General features: G+C 35.5%; 2 protein-coding genes across 3 annotated transcripts; one reads left to right on the top strand and one right to left on the bottom strand.

The window, feature by feature from the left end:
- Positions 1-197: 197 nt before the first annotated feature.
- Positions 198-4,605, bottom strand: LOC121423146 (soluble calcium-activated nucleotidase 1-like). Its single transcript, XM_041618450.1, has 3 exons — positions 3,765-4,605; positions 3,000-3,203; positions 198-717 (listed from the first exon to the last, which is right to left on the bottom strand). The coding sequence occupies exons 1-3, from the start codon at positions 4,387-4,389 to the stop codon at positions 347-349; spliced, it is 1,200 nt and encodes a 399-aa protein (XP_041474384.1). The 5' UTR covers positions 4,390-4,605; the 3' UTR covers positions 198-346.
- Positions 4,606-11,133: 6,528 nt separating this feature from the next.
- LOC121422710 (transcription elongation factor, mitochondrial-like) lies at positions 11,134-18,877 on the top strand. 2 transcript variants are annotated; one of them, XM_041617882.1, is made up of 5 exons: positions 11,134-11,278; positions 14,458-14,777; positions 14,985-15,099; positions 15,765-15,914; positions 17,128-18,877. In XM_041617882.1, exons 1-5 carry the CDS (start codon positions 11,231-11,233, stop codon positions 17,569-17,571), a joined length of 1,077 nt encoding a protein of 358 aa, XP_041473816.1. In that variant the 5' UTR covers positions 11,134-11,230; the 3' UTR covers positions 17,572-18,877. The 2 variants fall into 2 exon arrangements, with proteins under 2 accessions (XP_041473816.1, XP_041473815.1); XM_041617881.1 differs by having other exon boundaries at positions 11,138-11,284.
- The last annotated feature ends 1,243 nt before the right edge of the window (positions 18,878-20,120 follow it).

Genomic DNA, 20,120 nt, shown 5'->3' with positions numbered 1-20,120 from the left:
CAGATGACACTCAACACGAACTGCCAGAAATACGTCATATTTTCAGAGGTCATTCCCAACACCAGCATGATTCCAAGTACGTTGTTATGGCTGGTGTTGTCACAACACCAACACCAGATTTTAACACCGTACTTGAAATTACCCAATATACTTCAATTTTTTTCTTTAAATACTTTTTAAATAACTGGGTGGACTTCTCCATTCTTCAAATTCCAAATAAAACAGTTTCATAAAACTGGACATCACAAGAAGTATTGATTAAAAAAAATGGCCATCAGAATTCAGATCCCGAATTAATATCAAGATTATCAAGGTAATAATAACTCTAAATCAGAATAATTTACCATTATACAAATTCTATTCCTTCATATTTAATGTCCGCAAATTTCTTATCAGGCATGAGGATCTTTCCGTCGATGTTGAAAGCGGTGATGTAGGTAGCAATCTTGCCTGCATCTTCTTCCGTTTTCAGTGCAACGATCACCTGTTCGTTTGTACCGGGAACAAACTTAAATGATGAAAACCCGCGGATGTTGTTGAGAGAGCCAATCTTAATGAAGCGGACATCTGTGAAGTCTTCATTGCACATGAAGAGAAGGTTGGTCGCGCGATGCTCATCTGCAGTCTCCTCGTACTTTTCGGTGCTCGCACGTCTTGGCAGGAAGAACCATCTTTTGTGGACGTTGCTCCAAACTCCGGATTCATGGATCATGTACCCTAATACAATGAAATGAATGAAAATCATACTGCAATTAATAATATACTATGAGCAAAGCGGAAACAGTATGCAACAATGCTGTAAAAATACTGCCTATTTGATTGTCGTGTTTTCCCCAGAATGTTGTTGATTTTGTAATTCACATAAGGTTGAAATACACTGCAATTATCCATAACCATGTATTTAAAAGGGAAATGAAACACAGTTTCGAGGATAACAATATCAAATGCTTATGGGGGCACCCTACAAAAAAAAGACTTAAAAATATAGGAGTGAACAATTAATTCACCTGAAAAAGTGCATCTTTATTTACTTGACAATTAAAACAAAGTATGCATTTGAGACTACCTGTCAAGAAGAAAAAGAACTGTAAGGTTAAATGATGACTGGGAATTGAAAACAAGTTGTATGGCTTTTGAATATACTGGTAAGAGGTTTCTATCTTTTGTTAAGTTTTTCTATGTTTAGGGGCTGTGCCAGGATTATTTGATTTTAATTTTTTTTTAAATTTATCTATGAATATTTATTTATCATTAATTAATTAATTTTTTTTTTTATTTATTAATTTATTTTTACATACTTATTTATTTTTTATTTTTTTTGAGGGGGGGTGGGGGGTTAAGCCCTTAAGTTGATAACATACATATCACCTAAACATACATTGCTCTTAATCAAATTAAAGGGTAACATAGATCTACACAGCCCAGAGTCAGACATACCCTTTTAATTTTATTCTTTTCTCCCTTCTCCCCCTTTTGATTCTCCTTTTATTCAACACTACTTGAATATCGGGGGGGGGGGGGGGAGGGGGGGCAGTGACTGGCAATCATTCCCCTCTTGTGGTGTCACCCCATGGTTCTGATACCTGAGATGTACATTTGTTAGTTTGTTGTCATTTATAGTGCCAGTTGAGGGAATGTTTCTGCCAATTCCTTTAACAATAACACATGCCGACTGCCAAGTATTAAATTTCAGCCTTGATAAAGTCTTCCTGATCAGTGGTTATTACATGTACATGTCTAGAAAATATTACTATTCCAGTGTATATAATTTTTGGCTAAAGCACTTACACATCAACTGATCAAGGATGAACAAAAACATTGTTTTGAATTACATGTACCAGTACCTTGCCAATTGAGTTGTTTTTGGTTGACTTAATAATCTTAATAAAGAGACAAACTAAAACACTAATAGCAACAATAAATTACAAGTAGTTTTCCATTTTAAAACCACTTCCATATAAAATGTAATTTTTAAGGTCCACCCATTAAATGAGATATCACAAGATGATTGGAGATACATCAGAAGATTTCTGTACAATATTAAGTTTCATACACATGAACCAATAAAATCATACAGGTACACTGTACATGTATTTCAGAGTGAAGTTTGTTAACATTACTTGCACACTAAACAGCCTACAGGTAAATCTAGAATACATGTACATGTTTGCATACTGCACTACATGTAACTACCACTAAGGATGCTTTCCATAAACAACTGGCAAGAAAAAAAATCCCTACTTTGCCTGATGATCATGCAGGTACCCTCATACTCTAACTGTTGAATAATTTTTTTCTGAATTATATAACAAGAAAGTAAACATGTTTATCAAGATTATCCTTCATTTGAAAAATTTAATTATACAGGTACACTGTAAAGTACTGTATTAGGCATGGGCTTTGAAATATAAATTTGTTTTTTGAAACAATAACTATACACATAATCTTATCTCCATCATTTTGTTGCCTGGGTTCTCTTCGCCTGAAGGTAACCAACTCTTCATTGAGGGCATGCATTAATTTGTTCACATTGTCATCATAGCCTGATGTAATTTTTGGTGATATCAATCCTTTTTGGAGGGGAGGGGGGGAGTAATTGCAAACATGAACAAATCAATATGTGACTGTTAAACACACTAAAATGCATTAATAAATCATTGAAATCTGGCAGTTTCTTCCAATATCATCATCTTTTTCCATGACATGTATGTCATAATAACTGCATGCCAAATAATGAGAGAATTAGGGAATTTTTAAATTGCTGTGAACCCTAAAATGCAGGTTAAAGTGTAATGTGCTTGTTACTTTGATCTGATTTCTAAAAAAAATACCCCCAAAAAATTAAAAAGCCTCTGACAAATGTAGTCCTTAAAAGTGTTATTCAGTATTGCAGGGATGTGGTTGTCCTACATGTACAAGCGTTATATGAAATAAAATCTATATATTTCAATGGATGTACTTGTATTGTCAGAGCAAATGTCATGGAATGTAATAATTACCTGGGTAAGGGAATCCACCCTTGTTTCTCATTGCGTTGTAATTGCCGACCCAATTAACATGGTGGACAGCACCAAGATGACTGATAACCTTGACCCACTGCGGATTGAGATTCTGTAGTTCTCCTGTAATGGTTGTCCATTCCTTACCGAGTCCACCAACATACAGGTGCTCATCCTTTACAGCCATCCACTCACCTTTCAAACCTGCTCCAGGATTTGATAGGAACAAATGACATGTATGATAAATTAATGCAATGGAAAGTAGCTTCATTGTTAACATTATATGATTAAGAATTTTCTTTGTTCATGCTTGTTCTTCCTTTCTTACCCTTCCTTTTCTCTTTTAGCTCGACCATTCTCCTCTTCTTCAAATTTACTTTCTCCCTCTTTTCTCTATTTCTTTTATCTTTCCTCATTTCATAATTCTTCTTCTCTTTCTTTTTTGCCTATTTTTTCAGTTAATCCTCTAATCATCTCATGTTACAAAAAAGTTTGGCTATTTGATTTCTGGAAGAAGTTGTCTCAAAATCAAGAGGTAAGAAATATATGACTCAATGAACCTGTTCAAAGCAATTTCCTAAAACCAAAAATTATACCAGATTAGACTTTATTTATGAATATTGATGTAAATCCAAATTCGATTACTTGCTTAAGCCATATCTTACAAAAGGAAGTGTCTTTGAATACCGAAAAACAATTAAATATATAGTTACAAAACTTTTCAATTTTTATTTTTTAGATTATTTTTCTTTAGCATAACTGTACCTTTCGTATTCTTTCCATCTCCATCTGGAAGAATAACCCAGGGATAAACTTTGTCCCCTGCTACCTCGTATATGACTCCGGTCCTATCGTCCACTGTGTACAACTTTCCATTGAATGTTATCAACTCCGAGAGTTCCATGCCACGCCCACCTTGAGAAAGCTGTGATTTCAACGTCACAGGTTTATCATCCAAGTTCACTGAAATCTTGTCTCCATAAGAGCTGATAGACAATGATCCCTTTATTAAGTAACTCATCCATTGGTTCTCTTTATTAGGATCTTTATTTGTAGTGTCTGGATCTGAAATTACAGCAATCTTGTATTTTCTACCATCGACAGTTCTCTCCACTCCTGAAATTGGATATGTTTTGTTGTATACAAACGCTGCCTGGTCGACTTGAAAAGGCACATTGCAGCTGTAACTTTGGGCCTTTGCTGGCGAGTTCGGTAAAAGGAGATAAAATAGAAATAAAAGCATGATTGCGCCAATTACAAGTACAAATTTGGGTCGCATCAATAGAGGAGAAAATATGCGGCTCCCGCCGATCGACACACTGCCGCTGCTGCCTGAACTTCCCCGAGAGTCAAATACCGGAGTCTTGACGTAACCACCACCGTTAGGCATGCTCAGTTAAAATACTTCTAAGCTTAGATAATGTATTATTGTCAATGACAATGCGTTATCTGATCAAGGAAAATAGATGGGTTGATATTTGCAGTCAAAGGTTATTTCCTATATGAGATTCGCACTTTGATATTTTAATCCCGAGCGAGCTTTCCCCGACTGTCGACTGCCTGTCTTGCATACGTGGACATCGCGACACTGCACAATACACGTTGTTTACCTTGCGGATCTTCCCGACGAGGTCCCAATATTAGCTTGTTTCAAGACTTTTTGTAAAGTTACCATATCATTTCAGGAATGGCGACACATCTTTTCTTACATTTACGGTTATAAGTAAACTATTGGTATAATTTAAAACAATAATTGATTGATGAATTTTATTGATTTAAACAATCTGGAGTTTTACACAACGCGAAACTGAGAGGTTGATTATCTTGCTTTCTGGAATTTAGCCTAATCAATTGAACCTATTGTTTACCATGGCATATAAAGAGGTGGATAAAAATAAGCAGTGTCTTACTTTCAAAACTAAGTAAACAAAAACAACATGAAACCAATAGAATGGGAAAAGAATATGTTTTGGGCGGCAAAAACAAACAAGTTTGCATAAATATTTGTCAAACTCGAAGTGAATTATTTGATGGATGAATAAATGAATGAATGAGTGGAAAAAGGCTGGACACATGAAAATCATATAAAACGGATTATAACGTACATACCCAGGAAATAACAAAGCACTGAAATGCACCGTCTTTGAAATTATAGGATAAGAAACATATCACATGTAGGCTACTGTACTTTTCCATGTACCCATGAATTCATTAACTAATTCATGAAGCAAGACCAGTTACTGCAGGAAATTGGTCCCATCTCAAGTCAGCTTAATTGAATTTGATTAATCCCAGGAGTTTTCAACAGCTTGATTGTAATATTCGCCAAACTAGGATACATTTCATGTTTTAACTATCTTCATTTTCTGACAGGGATTAGTGCCTGATAAATGTTTGATTTTGAATTTAGTTTGTCAAATGCAGATTGAAGGGTTGACGGGTGGGGGAGGGGGGGGGGGGTATTTCATAAAATTCCACTCAAAATCAAAGGACAAGTCCACCCCAACAAAAACTTGATTTGAAAAAAAAAATGAAAAATTCAACAAGCATAACACTGAAAATTTCATCAAAATCGGATGTAAAATAAGAAAGTTATGACATTTTAAAGTTTCGCTTCATTTCACAAAACAGTTACTGTCGGTATGCAAATGAGGGAACTGATGACATCACTCACTCACTATTTATTTTGTATTTCATTATATGAAATATGAAATATTTTGATTTTCTCGTCATTGTCATGTGAAATGAAGTTTCATTCCTCCCTGAACACGTGGAATTCCATTATTTTAACATTTTGTGCTTCAGGCAAGGAGGTCCTAATCATCAAAGTCGTAAAAATTGAAATATTGTATAATTCAAACAATAAAAAACAAAAGAAATATTGAGTGAGTGACATCATCGACTCTCTGATTTGGATGTAACTGGCTCGTTCATATAACTATTTTGTTTAAAATAAGCGAAATGTTGAAATGTCTTTCTTATTTTACATCCGATTTTGATGAAATTTTCAGCATTGTGCTTGTCTGATTTTTCTCTATTGATTCAAATCAACATTTTTCTGAGATGGACTTGACCTTTAACTGCTACAAAGGGCCTCATGAAACACTCTATTAATTTCCATTTTTCACTTTCTTTCCTCACCTTCACTATCACTTTCTCAATTTAACCCTTTTCTCATTCTGTGAAATGTATCACACAGTCTTCAATTTCACAAACACTCTCAGCAATCATTTAAGGTCTAGTCCACCCAAATAGATCGTTACAAATTCTACCAAAATCTGTGTAAAATAAGAAAGTTATATGACATTTTTGAAAATTTAATTTCCCTTAAATTCACAAAACACTATTCACATCATATTCAAATGAGGGGACATAATGTATGCATGAGTAGGCCAATATTGAGTTCAATTGTGTAGAGATAAGTATTGTAATCTGTAGCTGCATTGATATTCGCTTTGTTTACCATCACCTTTCTAACTTTTTAACGTACTGTTAAAGTTGTACCTTATTCTGTATACGTGTAACATTTTAAATATGTCTATTGTATACATAAGTTTGTATTTATAAATTTGTTATATCTGTATATATTATGTGTATCTACTTTGTAATGAAAGGGTCCCAACGAAAACCAGTATTTGTACTGATTGGGCCACCCTTTTTAAATATGTGAAATAAATAAATAATAAATCGAAATTTGCGAGCGCTCAGTGTGAGCAGAAAATGCCAAATATTCAAACGATAAAGCTGTCATTTTTACAGAGCACTAAAAAAATCTATTTGTAAATCACACAAAATAATGAAAGTTCGATTTCCGAGGTGAAATGTACGGGACTTCCAAACTTTATATTAAAGCTCCATATTGAACAATCACCTAACAGGCAATGCGAGCGCGAAGCGTGAGCGAAAATTTTATATAGTGACATGAAAGATTTTTTTTTCATTTTCCAAGTCTTCCCTTCATCTTATTTTATTCACTCTGGAAAATTTGACATGCAAAAAAAGGGGTTTCACCCAAAAAGTAAGATCATTTAGTCCCCCCCCCCGTAGTACCAGGGGCGTAGATAGCGGGGGGGATGGGGGATGCATCCCCCCCAGAATTTTAGGTGGGGGGGATGGTGTGTACAATCATCCCCCCCAGGTTTCTGTGGGGGAAGAAGCAAAACTATACAGTAATAAAGCAATGAATGCTAGTTAAAATCAATCAATAATAATAGCAGTAATAATCATAACGTACAGCAATGACAAACATGATCAAAATTGGACTTTTATTCAGAGTCAATCATCTTATATGCATTTACAACTTGCAAGTTTTAAGTAATAACAACTGTCTTGCGTCGTCATATACATTTAAGGATCGTTATTCAGAGTTTCACCAAGTACATTTCCTTATAATAATTATGTATTTGCAAAGGAGATAAGTTCAAATATTTCATTACAGATTTAAGAAAGTGTCGCTTAATCACTCCCTTTCAGAGCAATTGCTTTCATAACACATTAACACTGTTCAAACGAATTAATAAGAAATTACCTATACACATACACTGACCCTTTTCCCTGCTGGCCATGTCCTCAACCCCTACTTTGCAAAGGAAAGGTGAAAATTTTCAGTCTCTAAGGAGCGAATTAGTAAATGAATGATTTTGGAATGAAAGTGCAAATTTTGGATGGCCTCAGTGATATCCGAGGTTTTTTTCACTCAATATTTTTGGCGCAATGTATTTTGGAATTACTTATACCAGTGATTTCTGTACGTGCGCAGTCTTCTAGGTTTGAAGGTTATAAACTGTTACATTTCCTTACCTATGTTTTTATCATAATCATCACAACTAGGTACATAATAAGAAATGAATCGAAATTATAACAAGTTACTATCTATACAGTTTACTTCCGACAACCCGGTGAGGTTTATTTCATTTCCATACTTAATTCAATCAAGCCTTTGTAATCATGGTAATTTTAAACAGAGTACATGTGCTTATCATTTTAGTGTCCGCATATCTGCACGTGGATAAGAAATATAATGTTGAGCTTTTTTTTTACCCCTATTACTATAATTTTAATTGATATTTTTTTAGTTATTTGGCTGTTTATTTGTTTATTCCTTTAGTTGTTGATTCATTCGTTTGATCATTAACAATATCGCTACTTTTAAAAGAGTATACTACTATACTAGTAAAATAAGGAGTACTAGTTATTCTAGATAATGTTTAGAAGGACTGTCATGACCAAGATGATAACTAGACATCCGACAAATGACATTTCTCTTATGATCATCTTTACTCATTGTCATTAATCAAACAAAAGATTACTGCCATGAAAAATGTGCAAGGAAGTTTGTTTATTACTGGATGCCCTGTTTATTGCTGAAAGCAAAGTGATTTAAATACACACGAGATAATCCATGAGGCAGATCGTGTTATTTTGTTATCTTTAACTCGTCTGCTTTGGCCCATGATATTTTGTTTTTATCGAGTACGTTATCTCCTTCATTCTTTATATTTATATATCAATTATATATATATATATATATGTATATATGTATAAATAAATATATATATGTATATATAAATATATATTATATATATATATATATATATATATATATATATATATATATATATATATATATATATATATATATATATATAAAGTATGATCCAGCTAGGGATCATCCCCCCCAGGTCTAAGGACCTGTCTACGCCACTGCGTAGTACTATTTGGTAGGGGGGCATGTTCCCCCTGAGATTTCCGCCCATGATTATAAGAAGAACTTTTGTACATTTGAATAAGACCCCCGGATAAGACCTCTATTAAGATTTTGTTTAAGGGTATATTATTCGCCCTATCTTAGAGTATGGCCACGCCGCTGCGTGGTCTATAAGCTGGGTGAGCAGAGGCGTTTTTTTTATAGAGTGTCCAACGTAGAGCTACTAAATTGATCCCAGGTCAGTCAGACCGCAGGTCCCTATGCTAATGAGCAAAAAGGCCAGATTCATCCAAATCATCTCGTGGCTGAATCCTCCTCCTTGCAAAATCTCGTGATTCGTGAGATTTTCTTTCACTAAGAATTTACCTGTTTTAACCTCAAGTTAAATGAAATATTATTGCACCATCAGATAGAGTAAAAGTTACTCTTTCATATTGGTCATTTATTTTGTATACAATATTTTGTTAAATAAGTAAATATCTTGCCTGAAAATGTGCCTCAAACCTGAATTTTCTTCCTCTGTTTTCTTTTGCAAATTGTGCAAAGCTTTTTATTTTGAGCCTCAATGATATCTATATCACCATAAAGCTGAACTTCTGTACTTTGTCACAATGCCACTCTTGATATGCGGCACCTTTTAATCGGGTCAAGATCACACTTTTCCCACCAAGGTACAAGACGAGATTTCTGAAATTTTGTACTTGCATGAAATCCAGAGTTCTGATTGGCTGGATAAGGTTCACAGAAAAACAGGCGCGGGGTATTTGAGGAGATTACCACATGGGAAGTGTGACCTTCCCACGAACCCAGGCACTGGGACCGTTGGAATTTGCCATTGTGTGGTCTCTTTGACCAATCAGAGTGCAGTATTCTTGCTTTCAAACTGCTTTATGTACTTGGCAAATGAAAAGTGTGATCTTGACCCGATTAAACCAATTCTTATTTTGAAACCTATATCATTTCAAAGCATACATATTCAGCTTTATCATGATATAAAAATCATTTGGGCTCAAACAGAAATAAAGTGTGAAAATAGCAGCTTTTGTCAGGTGAAAATATTTATTTTTTAGCATATTTTAGATCAAACTTTTAACCTATATTACAAAATCTTTGAATAAATCCAAACACATGACATGAAAGAATGATTCTTTGTCTTTACAATGATACCAAATTCATGAAATTCGATGCACAATGAGAGCAGCAATGACCGAATGAAAAGAGGTGTTTTGGTCCGCATCAAGCTCATTAAATATGCAAAACATCTCAAGTCATGAATATCACTTGGATGAAAGAAGCCACTTTTTGGGGACCTGCAGTCTGACTGAGGTATTAAAGGGGAAGTTCACCCTGACAAAAAGTTTATTGTAAAAATAGCAGAAAAAATAATAAAAAATATTGCCGAAAGTTTGAGAGAAATTCATCATATGATTAAAAAGTTATTAGAATTTCAATTATTTGATTTGTGACGTCATATGCGAGCAGCATTCCTACATAGCGAATGGTAAAAAATCAATGAAATGTCATTTTCTCAGAAAATTGAAAATGTTTTTCACTGTACCTTTTGTATATCAATAGACAAATCCCTTCACACTCGATCATGAATAGAAAACAAAAATAAGTCATCAGGAACCATACAAAATTTGAAATTCATGCATTTTATTTTACATAACACATGGGGCAGCTGCTCGTTTATGACGTCACAAATCCAAAACTTTGAACTCTAATAACTGTCTTACTCTTTAACGGATTTTCCTCAAACCTTCACCAATATTTTTTATTATTTTTTCTGCTATTTTTACAACAAAGTTTTCTTCAGGGTGAACTTCCCCTTTAAGCACTTATCATACTCTGAACGTCTTCGCCTCCTGAAATTGCCATCACCCACCCAGTCACCGAAGTAAAAGAGGTGACATGATTGACGTGTACAAATATATGCATGGTTTAATACTATGATTCAAGTTCTGAGCTTTTCTATCTGAGACGTGGTGGTAAAATACGTGGTCATTCCTTAAAGCTAGAGAAAAGATATTCGCGTCTTGATGTGCGTAAATTTTTCTTTGCTAACCGAGTGATAGATGTGTGGAACAGTCTCCCAGAAGATGTAGTTACTGCTTGTTCAGTGATTGCTTTTAAGAATAGACTCGATAAGCATTGGGAGAAGATTGCCCATGATGACTTTGAGTATTTTTTGTTTCTTGTGTGTTTCCATGGAATTTTTCACTGTCTACGATACCCCTGCCACCCCTCCATGCCAACATAAGTAGCGCATCTAATTTTGTCTGAAGGAAAGCAGCAATTACATTTCTACTGTGATCGATGAAATTGGAGTAAACTATTACGGTAAACTAATACTGGAGTATGAGACGCTACCGCAGTACCGCTAATTATTTGGCATTTCATAGTTTTCGTCACAAATCGAAATTATGACGGTACGCGTATTGCTAGGCAAAAGACAAATCAGGAAGCGAAAAACGGGCCCAAACATCCTATCGTCAAACAGACCGCAGACAGTTTAAAACCCGAGATGAGTTGTATAGCAACACGTTTAAATCTTCGACTGATGTTTCGAATGGTATCGGTAAGATTAAGCGCCGGATCACCGGCCGCTAGACCAATCGGTTTCTGTGGAGTGTCAGTGTGGCTGTTCGGCTACCATGGGCATGATGGGCATGGCATGGCCTGGTCATGGTCATGGACCTAACCCAGGCCCGGCCCGGCCCAGGGAGCGCCGGCCCGCGTAGCGGGCCGCCGCCCAGGAGCTCACCGTGTATTTACCCATACTCACGGGACAAGGGTAGATTATGGTCAAAATATCTAGCAAGATAAATTGTGAAAACAGAAATTATGCACTTACCACGATTTTATGGATGATGCTAATGAATGGACATGGTATAACCTTGTTCTCAGTTATATCTCCAGGTGTGACAAAATAAGGGTGGCAATGTTTGGCTTATTTTCTCTTTTTCTTTGGGGCAAATGCTTGATTTTTTTACACTGACAGTTTCCATTAGACCTGTTAATTCATACTGCTTGGCTCTTATTTAAATTTGATTCTTTATATAATTTTTTTTAATTAAAAATAGAGATCAAAAATGAAAATTTTCTTGCCATATTACTTTCCACCAATAGAGGGCGTACACAAAAATATGCCCAAAATTCAAGTTTTGGAGCGCTCTGGTGAAAACAAAAATTATTCCCACATTACTAATGATAAATAAATTAAAACTATGGAAATTAGTAATTTTGGTAACAAAAGTGATATTTTAATGATTTTTTAAAGTGTGTGCTCTATACAGCATTGGCATACCATACTCCTCCCTGTAGATTCTCCACAGGCCAGATGGTAGCAGTGAACAAGTGGGCTAGGCCTAGTACTAGTTCTACTAGACCAAAAAAGCTTCGGTCTCTGTTATGTTGGTTGTTCAGCTGAACTCCGTTGGCTTCACTCACCAAATACAGAGACCGAAGTTCTAGCATGATCTGTACAGGGACTCAATGGCCATATGAATTAGGCCTATGTACTTGAGATAGGATAAAACGGGGAAGTGAATTTGCGCGACAGCCGATGTAATTGTAAGTCACTGTTTTTGTTCCTTTTAACTTGATTTTTCTCTGTTTTGGGGCAATGAATGCCAAGAGGGAATATTCATTTGCATTTTGGTCGCGTTAAATTTCAAAATTTTTATTCATTAAAGACAAAAATTGAAGAGCCCCAACGGGGGGATTTTGCATTGGTGGTGGCTGCACGATAGCGAGCCGTCTGTGTACAAGGAGAAATTTAAAAAGTTAAAAAAACTCGAAACAGACAGCTGCCAGCTGTCTAAGTTCTACCTAGCCAGGATCAGGAGGCTTTCTAGAGAGTAAAAATCATTTACTAACGTAAGGTTACTCTCAACGAAGCCAGGAATCCTTAGCCTTTCACATGCGTGTAGGAAGCCAAAACCTGAAAATTTCGCCCCCGAGATTTATACTTTCCGTCTAAAACTAAAAGATCTAGCCCTAAATCATATGGGATGCAACTTCATTTCCGACATTTCTGCGCCATCAATTTTATTTTTAAAGAAGAATTCATTTAAAAAATGAGACAAGATGGAAGAAACTTGCCCGATGTTGACGGAGCCATCTTGTTTCCTATTGTTCTTCGCCAACGTTACAGACGCGTGCGTCTGGTTACTGGTAATGGAAGCCTCCTGGCTACTTCTACCCCATTCTCGATCGGCCATTTTGTTATGATTCATAACAAAAATGGCCGATCGAGACTGGGGTAGAAGGAGAGAACTTTTCGTTTTTTTGAGGTTCCAGTCTGTGCCTTGATGTCAGGATACTACCACTCGTTAGAGCATCATCCATATAATCGTGGACTCGTGGTAAGTGCATAATTTCAATTTTCACAATTTATCTTGCTAGATATTTTGACCATAATCTACCCTTGTCCCGTGAGTATGGGTAAATACATGGTGAGCTCCTGGGCGCTGGCCTGCTCACGGGCCGGCGCTCCCTGGGTTACCATGGACCTAACCCAGGGAGCTCCCGTCCGCTTCCCGCCGGCGAAGCGGGCGCGAGCTCTCTGGGTTTCCATGGACCATGCTGCTCTGCTGGGGATGTGGCCGATTGCACGAAAGTGTCTTTGCAAGAACTGTCTTTCGTGTCGCCCATTTATTATGATGCGCCATGTGAAACGCATTTTAAATGAATTACCTGCAAACATGTTTTATTCATCTGTTAAAGTAAACAAAATCTTTGTTTATGAAATGATGTGATAATTTTTTGTATTAATATTATTTCAGAAATATTCCGCATAATCAATACAGTGCATCATGGGCGACACGAAAGATGGTCCTTGTGGAAAGACCCTTTCGTGCAATTGGCCCCTGAATTCCGTCGCTTTGGCTCCACTCACCAATTACAATGTCAAAATTAATTACCGGTAGTTACATCAGTGTTTATTTCAGACAAGGGTCTCTTTCTTTGAAATATCAATGAAACTAAGGTGTCTCTAAAAGGGCACCGTGTTATAAGGGAAATGATTAAAATTTCGATTTTATCCAGTTATGTTTGTGAATCTTTGAAGTTTCTTCTCTTTTTACCTCATAAAGCGATCTCCATACATCAATTCTACAATCAGTAACACATGGAAATTATTTTCTCCATTGAGATTGTGACTGATTATTGTGTACAAATATTTTAAAAGTTAGTTAATGAATTTGATTTGTTTATCAGAAATTTCAGAAACTTCTTGCAATCTTGCATGCCAGAGATCTACAGTGCATATTTACCAAATATTTTGAAGTCTTTCATCTGCAACTGACAAAAGGCAACAGCAGCTAGATCCATTGCTATTAAATACAACACTCAACAGTGTTGTATAATTAATATCAATAGATTGAGGGCAGTATTGCTTTTGTTGTATTATTAGTATCAATAAATTGATGGCAGTATTGCATAAAATTATTTTACAGGCGTTAAAGAAAATTACAATGTTTCAACTTACCCCGCGTTCCAACTAACCCCGATCTCCCCTACCTATGTTTACTTGCACCATGTATTTGGCACATGCTCTTTACTCTTGTGACACACACTTCATCAAGTTCTGCAAGAATCTTCAGGATTGAAGGAAGCCGTCTTGAGTCTACACATAAGGAGATTTCAAGAATATGCTTGTCATTTGATTATTTCTAGCAATGATTTTTACGCAAATTTCGATGATATAAACTATCTTTGAAGACATGATTTGATTTTTATTTCTTTCAGCACTCATACCCCAAACCAGCAAGCACATGCTCTCTATGCAGTGGTACTGGTATAACTGTTTCCAGTAGCGTCCCCGTACTTCCTGCAGAAGACAGCAAAGGGGATGAGTCAAAGAAAGATGTCGGCTATCTTGATACAACTCAGACACTAGTAGACCAGGATGCAAATCTTATCAATTTGTTAAACAACTTGCCTGAATCTGACCTGAAGATGCTGAAGTACATCAACTCTCGAATGGCTACCAACATCATTGCTCATAGAGAAGCGAAAGGACAGTTCAGAAAACTTGAAGAGCTGTTGTCAATTCCAGGAGTTGGGAGGTGAGAGAGGTTCAACAGATCTTATCAACAATATTTCTATTATACCGAATTAGTTTAATGGTGGATACCTTTTTGAACACATCTGTCTCATGATCATAAGATGAAAAACTTGTTACACAAGGAAGCAATAATGATAATTTTTCATTCGTAAGGGAAAGGATTACACTTTGCTGACCCAAGAATTTCTCTTCATTTCTCCATTCACAGAAGAACCCTTGAGAAACTTCAATCAAATTTTGCCAATGGAAACCTGGAGAAGACTAGCACAAGAATAGATCCTCAGAGTGCATCCCTTGCAGTTCTATCAAATGAAAGGTTATTGGTGAGTCATGATGGACTGATTATAATCATGTTATTGGGAATATAGTTTTGTACAGCACATACTTAGGTCTAAATGACAAGGTGACATTCATGCTTATGGTTTCAAATTGTTATTTTGACCTGAAATTTATATGTATCGAATAAGGAGTGTCAAAGTAAATTAGTATTGAAAATTTAATTGGAGAAAGAAAGTTCTATTGTTTTAGTTCCGCATTATTTCACTCTTGAAATGAAATTATTTAGTGGAACAATTGAATATTTATAATGGATGTGCAGTAAGTAAGCAGATGTTATAATGATATGATGTTATGTTATATTCACCCTTTTTTCATCTGATTATGATTATGTGATTGATAAATGTGATACAGAATTGGTTTAAAAATGTTTTATGCTGCTATGTTTGCTGTCCATATGCATTCATGAAAAAGTAGAATTAAAAAAAAATAAAATTGAAGATGTTTAAAAAAAATGTGTGGAGGTGACATTAGTTAACGTCTCATTGTATTTGCAGACAATTATTTTACTGTAAGTGAATGTAAGTCTTAAAATATCTTAAATTTAATGATTTTTATCATATTTCTACAAAATTTTCATTGCATTGCTATAGCTTTCATTTGGTTGTGTGTTTGAGTCATCAGTGATTTTTCCTTCTTATCTCTATTGCAGGGATTGAAGGACATTGTAGCCGTAGATGTTGGTCTGAAACACATAGCATGGCTGCACATGGATAAAGACAGATGGGTTCATAGCTGGCAATGCAAGATGATCGAAGGCGTTTCTCCTGGAAAATGGGATCCAGTCAATTACCTCACTCTTGTAAGTTCTCCATCATTATGATGGAAATAACCTTGGTGAGGTTAATGGGTATTTGATAGGATTTAAGGGAAATCTAACCCTGATGAAAACAGTTTTTAAAGGAAAGGAGAAAATTAATAAATGCAGAATTGATAAAGTGTGATAGAAAGTTGATGAGGATTTAGACCTCTGTTACACCAGATTTCCTACCCGAGACCAGTCTCGGGGCGCCATGAGACTGGTTTTGAAAAAGTTGACCTAAATTTTTTACCCTCTGTTACACCGAAAGCCCCCCAAGACAGCTTTCTGTCTTTCCACGTTAAGCGGATCAACCTGTCTTGGACAGGTTTGCGTTTACACTGAATTCAAAGCAGTCTCGGGGCACCCTGAGACCCGTCTCCGAACACATTACGAGGTGGTCCGAGATAGTTTTGCTCAGAAGGGGTCTGGGGTAGGTTTGTGGATTAGAAACCTGCCCGAGACTGGTCTCGGGGTGCCCTGAGACAACTTAGGAAATCCGGTGTAACAGGGGTCTTAAAGTATTCTGGCTCTTTGAAAAATGAGAGCCCCGAGACATTGTAAATCACAAATTTTTATATTTCTTAGTAGAATGTGACAACTAGTAGAGACTTTTCTCTGGGTTTATTTTTGTTCTATTAGGAATAAAAAAATAATGCTCCTCTAAGCACCCCTTTTCAGGGGGGGGGATTCAAATATCAGATACATGTAGACAGTAAAGGTGCCATGGCTGATTGGTCAAAAGCGCCTGACTTGACATGTGAAAGTCAGGGTTAAATTCCCAGCAATGGAACCTATTCTTGCTAGCAAGTCCTTCAATGCTCTTAATATAAATTTAAATAAATACAAATGCTAGGTCCTTGGTACCTACATGTATGTGTACGCTTTAAAAAAATATATTGTTAAGTCCCTTCAAAGTAAAAAGTAATCATTCTTCATGTAAGGTTTTGACAAAGATGTAATTTGAAATGATCTCCGGTCATGCTTAACTCAAACAATCGTAAGGGTGTTTCAGAAATATTTAAATAATGCCTCACTGCAAAGGTCAGATTGTGCTTTAATAGAGGGAATTCACTAATAACTAAAGAGATACTGTAAGCAGATTGATTTTTTTGAGGAACAACCACCTGATGTATCCCTTTACAAAAAAAAAAAAGAATTATCAGAATTTGAATTGAAATGATTGAATAATGGTCCATTTGTCCTGTCCACACAGATATCAGATACTGTGGAAGAGATGCCTAGACCAGATCTATATATCCTTGAGCACAAGTCCTTCACTTCTCTCAACAAGGGCACCTTCCAGACGATGCTCTTCGTTCGTTGCCTCGAGTCCATGCTCTATACCTACTTGAACTCTGACCTCATCGAATCTGGCCAGGTCAAGGCCATATCATTACCACAGAACGTTGTTGGAAGGCATTTCAATCTGCTGGTAGGGACCCAACGCAAGAGTGGGCAGGCCCTTGCAGGGGCGCTGCTGGAGGAAGGCTTTGGAAGGAGAAATGCTTGGTACCCAGTTCGGATTGGATATGAGAACCTGGCAGTGTTTAGAGATGTTAATAGATACAAGAGGGAACATTTAGCGAACTGTCTTCTACTGGCCACAGCTTTCTATGACATCCATGTTGATAAGAAGCCTGGTTTTAAAATGAAATGATGGGGTTTGAAATGACCTTCATACTATCTTCTCCCTTTTCTGGTAAACCACAGTCCACCGACTGGTATATTATCATACTATAGATCATATAGAATATTTCATACCTTGAATTGTCACTTTTCAACTTGGGGCTGTTTCATTAATGTTATTTTGAAAGTTATGCATGACTGAGTTCTCTCAAATTTTCCAGTGATTCAACAAACTCGAAATGGATTTCCTATAACCCTCATTGAATTTTGACAAATGTTTTCAATGTGGTTGAGAATGTGCTTTGGTCATTTGTGAAGTGTATCAACAAATTTATGAAACACCCCAGCTATTATATCCCATATTACTCCACATAACTAAATCCAGCCCATATGATTGGTCATCTCTAAATTATGTAATGAGGTGCAATTTGACCCATTACTCTGTCTCAATGTTTTTGTTGTAACCACTTTAAAATAAGGTTCTATTTTTTGCCAATCTCTTCATTCTAAAGCTTTGTTCACTTGTTTCAATTTACATAACATTATAGCACTAATCAGTATATTCTCTTTTATTTTGATGGACATACCCATCCTTGACAACCTAATTTCTTGAGTGCAAGTATTTATAGGTGCAGGATATGACAATACATTATTTCGTAGTCTTTTAATTCATATATTTTTAGGGGGATTTTTGAGAACCTTCTCAAAGTTAATCGATCCCTTTAAGAAAAAAGAAAAAAAAAGACATCAGTGACATATTCGTCAAATATAAATGGAGTAATAATTTTGTGACTTTCTGATTCTGTGATGTCACAGGAGATCAGAGCTGCTATCCCATTCAATGTGGGTCAATATTCCATATTTTTTTATGGTTTTATGATGGATGAATAGATTTCCATAGAAGCAATGTTTGAAATAATTTTATGAGCATGTTAATTACCCAGGTAAAAATCATCCATTTCTTTTTAAAAAATATTTGATAGAATATACTGCTCATGTACATGCCACACAGGAGATCAGCTTGTGTGTGACATTACAGAAATGAAAAAAAAACACTACTCTGGTATCTCAGATTCTTTTTGGTCAAATTTTATTACATTTCTCTGGTTTTTTGTTTCAGTTAAAAATCAGGGTGGATTCAAGATGCAATGAAATTTAGATAAATTTAATAATTTAGTCAATATTCTTTTATTTATGTAAGGAGTTTTTAGGAAATTAATAGGTCTGCATCATAATGAATTTTTGAATAAGATATACTGTTATCTATTGATATCATTAAATGGAAAGATCATGGAAAGGTTTTCAACAAGCTATCAATTATACAACTTGGGAACTGATTATCTGAGGAAAAAAAATATTTTGTGAAAGGCTATGATGAAGTAAAGTTGAATATCTGTATAATGTGGTAGTTTTTATAGATGAAATTAACAGATTATCATGAAACAGATGTAAAAGATGCATCTGAAATAAATATATGGAAAAAAGAAGAAAGCCAACTGTTCTAAGGTAGTCATTGTATGAGTGTCTTGGTTTTGGTATTATACAGTGTGTCCCAGAAAAAAGAAAACCAGGATTCCCATGTCTTTATTCTTCTAAGGCAAATGAATTATGTTTTGATTACATAATCATTTAATTCAATTATTGCTCTTTATTTTGATACCTAATATGATACAAAGACTTCATGGCTTTTCATGCAGTAATGAGCAAGATGAGTTTGAAATTTCAATGTCAAATTCAGGTTGCACAAAAAAATTAGACAAGATTGGTTCTTGAAACAACGATCGTGCTTATTCGACGATTGGCTCATTAGCATTTCTTTGGTATTTTCTCTCACTGATCCCTGAAATGAGAGTGGATTCAGATTCATATGCAAGTTTCTGCGTAAATAGTTTCTGATATATCTCAATATTTATTTGTTATCTGCCATACGTGAATGATTTGCTAAGCCGTTGGTTTCAAATTAGTGATAGGATTCGCATCTTGCCATTGAGTATCAAATTAATAGTAAAAACATGATTGTGAAATCTATCTCTGAAAACAGGTTTTGTTTTATGTGGGATGCACTGTCCATGTATACTACATGTAGATCCCTATGTTTCATTAGACACTACTAAATCAAGACAAAATAAACTTTTATGAATTTATACATTTCAAAATTTTTATTAAATATATTCTATAGACATAGTGCATGCTCTGGAGTTACATATAAAGCATTCCAAAGTTGATAGATGATTTATCACCGTAGCCATAGGAGATAATAGTACATGCACCTGGAAAACAATTCATGAGAGAAATCCTATAGCATGTACTATATATAAAGAGGGGAAAGTGCTTGCAAGAGGTCAACAAACTATTTAGACCTAGGAATATCATGTATTGCTACATTTTGCTTCACAAAGGCAGTCCAAAATTTCATGCCATGCAAGAGTCAGATTTTATTGCACGATTTGAAATCTCTAAGGTCCCTTCTTAACTTTGTGGAGTTTTAAAATAAAAGATAGAAAAATTATTGTAACATCCAATGTAATTTCATCAGTCTAGGACAGGGTATTCAAAAGAATGATGAATTTGATTTGTGTA

Source organism: Lytechinus variegatus, chromosome 10 (genome assembly GCF_018143015.1).
Source record: "Lytechinus variegatus isolate NC3 chromosome 10, Lvar_3.0, whole genome shotgun sequence".
Classification (NCBI taxonomy): domain Eukaryota; kingdom Metazoa; phylum Echinodermata; class Echinoidea; order Temnopleuroida; family Toxopneustidae; genus Lytechinus; species Lytechinus variegatus.
Note: the sequence above shows the minus strand (reverse complement) of the source record. Positions and strands in the feature narration are given on the sequence as shown.